The 6,000-nt window shown below is 56.1% G+C and overlaps 1 protein-coding gene across 1 annotated transcript in view; it reads left to right on the forward strand.

Moving 5' to 3' along the window:
- The window catches only part of SLC1A7 (solute carrier family 1 member 7), a 69,839-nt gene extending 64,927 nt beyond the window's left edge, over positions 1-4,912 (forward strand). Inside the window, 3 exon segments of the mRNA XM_051999672.1 lie at positions 951-1,085; positions 1,480-1,582; positions 3,398-4,912. Of these exon segments, the coding sequence (XP_051855632.1) occupies positions 951-1,085; positions 1,480-1,582; positions 3,398-3,631 (472 nt within the window). The 3' untranslated portion in view covers positions 3,632-4,912.
- Positions 4,913-6,000: the final 1,088 nt, after the last annotated feature.

The following is a 6,000-nucleotide window of genomic DNA, read 5'->3' on the forward strand; positions in this document are numbered from 1 at the left end:
AGGGGCTTTTCCAGGACCAGGCCTTGGCTGCCCCTTGGTGCTCAGGCCCCGTTCCGGGCCCTGCCGTGCCGGCCCCTCTCCTCCGGGCTCTCATGGCAGCTTGGGGAAGCGGGAGCCGCTGGGCTGCTGCCCGGAGGCCCGGGGCTTACATTGCACAGCTTCGGGCAGATTGTTTAACCTCATGGAGCTTCTGTTTCCAAGAGCCTTGGACAGGGCGTCAGGAGGCCTGGGATTAGTCACACCTTGGCCCATCCTAGGAGCCAGAGGGGACCCCGGAGACCAGCTAGTTCTAGTCTCTCATTTTACAGATGAGGAAACTGAGGCCCAAGGAAAGGGGGGCTTGCCCACATAGGCAGTACGTGGCAGAAGCAGCATTTGAACCCACAGCCGTCATCCTTTCTCTTGTCTCTTGCCGGCCACAATCACAAGCAAATCATTTTTCCCTGAGCCTCAGTTTCTGAACCTGGCAAAGAGAACTCTCTTTCTATTTCCTCCCTCTCAGAATCAGGGGAAGCAATTTGTGGACCTCCAAGTACTACAGAGATGAGAGCCCCTGTTGTTATTGGCCTTATTTTCCATTATTTTGTATATAAATGTATATATTTTATATTTAGTTCACATTATACATAACTATTTTATGCATATTTAGATCTCCAGGGACACGGCTGCTTTTGTGGGGCAACGATCCCAGTGGGATGTTTGAGCAATCGTTGCTATGCCGTGATTGCTGGGAGCCTCCTTCAAGCCCCTCGGAGGCCCCTCCCTGGGTTCCCCCGAGTTCTGACCCTGGGGCCTTCGGAAGGCTGGGGATGCCCCGAGTGACCGGGCAGTGCCCGCCGAGCCCGAACCTTTCCTTCCCCTTCTCTCGGGGCCTGCGGCCCGGGCCGGGAGCCGGACTTTCTGATGGGTCTGGCCCCGGCTCCCGCTCTCCCCCTTCTCTCCTGCTCTAGCATCACAGCCACCGCGGCCAGCATCGGGGCCGCCGGCATCCCGCAGGCGGGTCTCGTCACCATGGTCATCGTGCTCACCTCCGTGGGGCTGCCCACCGACGACATCACGCTCATCATCGCGGTGGACTGGGCCCTGTGAGTGCCCCCGGAACCCCGGCCTTCGCCCAGACTGTGCCCACTCCGCCCGTGTTTTGTGGGCTCTGGGAATGTCCTCGGGCCCCAAAGGGCCCCTCGCGGGGGCTGGGAGACTCGTTCCAAACACCAAAGCACAGAGCTTTGCCAAGTGGGCGCCTTCCCCCCAGCGGCAAAGGGCAGGCGATGCTAATGAGCTGGTCAGCCCCGGCGGCTTCTGTCCCCACGGACCCCTCCCCCACCCCATTAAGCCGACCCACCTTGTTCTTTGGCCAGCAAGCGGGTTCGCCCAGAGCCAAGGTCCCAGAGAAGAGCCCGCTGCTCTGGGCTGGGACCCTGCTCGAGTGGCTGGGACCGAGTCTGGCCCCGGTTCTGAAATCCCCGCTCCGGTTCTCAGGGACCGCTTCCGGACCATGATCAACGTCCTGGGCGACGCGCTGGCGGCCGGGATCATAGCTCACATCTGCCGCAAGGACTTTGCCCGAGACCTAGGCCCAGAGGTAAGGATGGGCCCGGCCCCTTCTCTCCCCCAGGCCTGGCAGCCCAGCCAAACCCACCCAGCCTGGCTCGGAAAACCAGTGGGTTAGACTCAGGGACTCAGAGAGACAGAGACAGAGACAGAGACACAGACAGAGATAGAGATAGAGACAGAGACGGAGACAGAGAGACAGAGACAAAGAGAGAGAGAGACGGAGACAGAGAGAGATATAGAGCAACAGAGATAGAGACACACAGAGAGACAGAGACAGAGACAGACAGACAGACAGAAATAGAGACAGACAGAGAGATACAGAGACAGAGACCAAGAGACAGAGAAAGAGACAGAGAGATAGAGGTAGATAGATAAAGGTCAAAGATATATATAGAGAGAGAGAGAGACAGAGAGAGAGAGACAGAGAGAGAGAGAGAGAGACAGAGAGAGAGAGAGGTAGAAGATAAAGATAGAGATATGGCTAAATAAAGTAGATATAGATACATATTTATAAATATATGTATTTCCTATTTTAGAATCATAGATATAGGTACTGATAGATATATAATAAATTTATAAATATATATCTGATATTTTTATTTTCCCACAATTTTTTACATTTGTTTTTAAAACTTTGAGTTCTGGATTCTGTCTTTCCCTTCCCGCTTCCAACCCCCTTTAAGAAGACATAAATGAAGTTATGCAAAACTTTTCCATATAAGTAATCTGCCCCCCAACAAAAGAAAACCTTCAAGACAAATACAATTTTCAAAAGTCCGCTTGGGTCTGTGTTCAGACACAATCTGTTCTCCCTCTGGGCACAGAGAGCTCTTTTCATCATGTCCTGCAGAGTGGCTGCGATCATTGATTTGCTGAAAGTTAAGAGTCTTCTTTATTATCCTCAAAACATAATCTTAATAATTGTGTAAAAGGCAGAGCCCAGCCTCAGTCCCCAGACTGAGGACCTGGCTCTGTCACCAGCAGGCCATGTGACCTCTGGCAAGCGGCCTCGCACGGGCCGGGTCCTCAGTGCAGTCTCATACCCAGCAGCCCCCGGGCTTGGCCTGGGCCCCGCTAGCTCAGAAGAGGAATTCCCAAGGTTCAAAGTCTCCAGAAGAGCAAGGAGTCCCTTAATGAGCCAGTCAGGAGCGTTTCCTGAGCCCCAGATGTGCTGGCCGAGAGCGCCTCTGTCCTCCCGGAGCACCCGGCCTCGTGGGAGGAGCCGGGACAGGGAGCACCGGGTTTATGAATGAGAGGGCGCTTGCGCCAGTTCTGTGGTTCACTCGGTTTTTATTCGTTTCCGATCATGTGACCCCGTTTGGGGCGCTCTTGGCAGAGGTGGCGCGCAGGCTCGCCGTTTCCTTCCCGGCACCGGAGATCAGAGAGGGCTTTATGGAGGCCTCAGGCTTTACGAGATATATGGGAATTAGGGAAAGGGCAGAGGAAAAACCTAATGGTGGAGCCAGCCCAGAAGGGATGGGGAGCGGGCCTTCAGACTGAGGCCGGAGAAGGGCTTGTCTTGCGTCTGAAGAAGGGATTTTTGCTCAGGGAGGGGGTCGGTCCGGGCCCCCCCCAACAGCTAGGGCTCTGTCTGTCAGGGCTCCCTCTCACTGACGCTCCTCACTGTCCTGGGGCAGGCAGGGCGTGCCCCCCTCGTGGGGGGAGTCGTCCCCTCCATGTCACAGGAAGCTCAGGCCCAGCCCGGGTCTGTCATGGCCGGACAGCTCTGCCTCCGCGTCCGGCCCCCGGACCTCCCACTGCCCCAGTTTTGTCCCTCAAGGCCAGGCTGGCGAGCCTTGTCCCCACCGGCCCCCGCCTCCCGATGCCCGTTCTCCCCCTCCAGGGTCACAAGCCGGCTCCCTGCGACACGAAGCCCGTCAGCTTGGAGGAGATCGTGGCGTCGCAGAGGAACGGCTGCGTGAAGAGCATGGCGGGGGCCCACGGGCCGGCTCTGGCCACGGCCCTTCTCTCCCACCACGTCCCCGTGCAAGTGGAGCAAGACGAGGAGCCCGCTCAGCCCGCGCCCAGCGCCGATCACTGCACCATCGAGATCAACGAGCTGGAGACCAACGTCTAGACGTCCTCCCCGGCTGCCAGCCCGGGCCACGGGGAGGCCAGGAGGCTCCCGGCATCTTCTCCGACTCGCGGGGTCTGAGCACTGCCCAGGGCCCGCAGGCAACGGTGGGGCGCCCACCCCAGAAAAGCCCCCGCCGTCTCTGCAGCAGGAAGCCCACGGGGTCGCCTCGCTCCCGGCTCGGCCGGCTCAGAGGCGCGATCCTGGCAAAGGGACGCCCGCTTCTTTTCCCTAGGGCTGCCCTGCTGAGACCTCTGCCACTCCTGGGTCCTAGCTACCCAGACCCTCAGTGCTCTGCTGGAAGCTTCTCAGGAGCCCCGGCCATGGCCAGAGCAGCTCAGAAACCCAAGGTCCCCTCAGGGTCAGGGAGGGCCTGGGGGAGCCACAGCCTTCAGGTCCAGAGAGGGAGCACCAGGTCCAGAATGGGGGAGGTCCAGAACGGGGGAGGTCCAGAGTGGGGGAGGTCCAGAGCGGGGGCTCCAGGTCCAGAGTGGGGCCTTTAGGTCCAGGGTGGAGGTTCCAGGTTCAGAGCGGGGGTTCCAGGACCTGGGGTCCCTGGGTTTTGTTCTGCATCCCGAGGGGACTCTCCCTGGCTGAGAGGTGAGAGACGGCCAAGCCCCCTTGGGCTCTGGCAAGGGCCTCTGACTGGGAGGCCGGGTGCAGGCTGGGGCTCAGGACCTCTGAAAGAGGGGCCTCAGCAGCCCAGCCCAGCAGGCCTTCTGTCTTCCCGACACCGACCAGAGACTTCCTGTCCCCCCAACCCCAGGCCATGTTCTGGGGATAGAGGAAAAGACGGAGACGGCCCCTGGCATTGGGAGGAAGATGCTGTTCCTGCTTTTTGTGGGAGTATATAACAAACCTGAAGTTCTGGAGAAAGCCCGGGATTTGTACTCGTCACTGGGGAGGGTGGGAGGCGATGGCGGACAAGGAGGGGAGGGGTGAGAGGAGGCAGCAGCATCAACAGTCTGGCTGGTGGGAGAGGGCCAGCCTCAGAGCGGGTCAGGGAGCATCTATTAAGCCCCTAGGGTTTGCCTGGCCCTGTGTTCGGGAAGGACCACGTTGGTGACAGCTTGAACTGCTTAAAGAGCTCATTGTTAAACTCTCCGTGTGACCAGTTACACCTGGGAAATCTGCGAACTCGGCATCTCGTGGCGGGAGTTTGCGTCTCATTGATTGTCTAGACTTAAGGGAATGATGGAAAGAATTTTTAAAATCCAATTTTATCATATTTTCATCTCTGAATTCTCTCCTTCCCACTCTCTGTGCTTACACACACACACACACACACACACACACACACACACACACACACACGAGAAAACATGAAAAATAAAACCCTTATTTAAGAAGAGCCTTCATTAAGCACCTACTATGTGTCAGGCTCTGTGCTAAATATTTTACAAATACTTTCCCCCCTTAATCCCTGTGACAATCCTGGAAGGTAGATGCTGTTAACAGCATCATTTTACATTTGGGGAAACTGAGGCAAAGAGAATTTTGTTTGGGGTTTTTTTTAACAGCCTAAGATCATACAACTAGTATAGGTCTGAGGCTGGATTTGAATTCAGGCCCAATGTTCTGGCTACTGTACCACCCAGATGCCTCTCAGAACCCTGTATGGTCAAACAAAACAAATTCATACATTAACCATGTATGGGGGGGGGGGTGCCTCAGTCTATCACCTCTCTATCTGGAGGTTAGCAGCATGTGGGGAAATGTTAATATTTGCAAATTAAGGGGCAGCTAGATGGCACAGTGGATAGAGCACTGGTGAAGGAAGGAAAGAAAGAAGGAAGGAAGGAAGGAAGGAAGGAAGGAAGGAAGGAAGGAAGGAAGGAAGGAAGGAGGAGGAAGGAAGGAAGGAAGGAAGGAAGGAAGGAAGGAAGGAAGGAAGGAAGGAAGGAAGGAAGGAAGGAAGGAAGGAAGGAAGGAAGGAAGGAAGGAAGGAAGAAGGAAGGAAGGAGGAAGGAAGGAAGGAAGAAGGAAGGAAGGAAGGAAGGAAGGAAGGAAGGAAGGAAGGAAGGAAGGAAGGAAGGAAGGAAGGAAGGAAACGAACAAAAGAAAGGAAGGAGGGAAGAAAGAAAGAGAAAAAGAAAAAGAAAAGAGGGGAGAGAAGAAGGGAGGGAGGAGAGAGAGAGAGAGAGAAAGAGAGTGAGACAGACAGACAGAGAAAGAGAGACAGAAACAGACAGAGAGAGAAGAAAACATAGGTTGTTACCACTTCCAGGTACCCATGTCTGTCTCCAGAGGCCGCAGGAAGCCTGGGTCCCAGCCTTGCGGCAGCAGCTTCACCTTGGGAGGTCTGGGCCACAGCTGCTCCTCCCCCACCTCCCTCCTCTCCCTCGGGGTGACGGGAGCGCCCTGGGGAAAAC

The sequence above is a fragment of the Antechinus flavipes genome, chromosome 4 (assembly GCF_016432865.1).
Source record: "Antechinus flavipes isolate AdamAnt ecotype Samford, QLD, Australia chromosome 4, AdamAnt_v2, whole genome shotgun sequence".
NCBI lineage: Eukaryota > Metazoa > Chordata > Mammalia > Dasyuromorphia > Dasyuridae > Antechinus > Antechinus flavipes.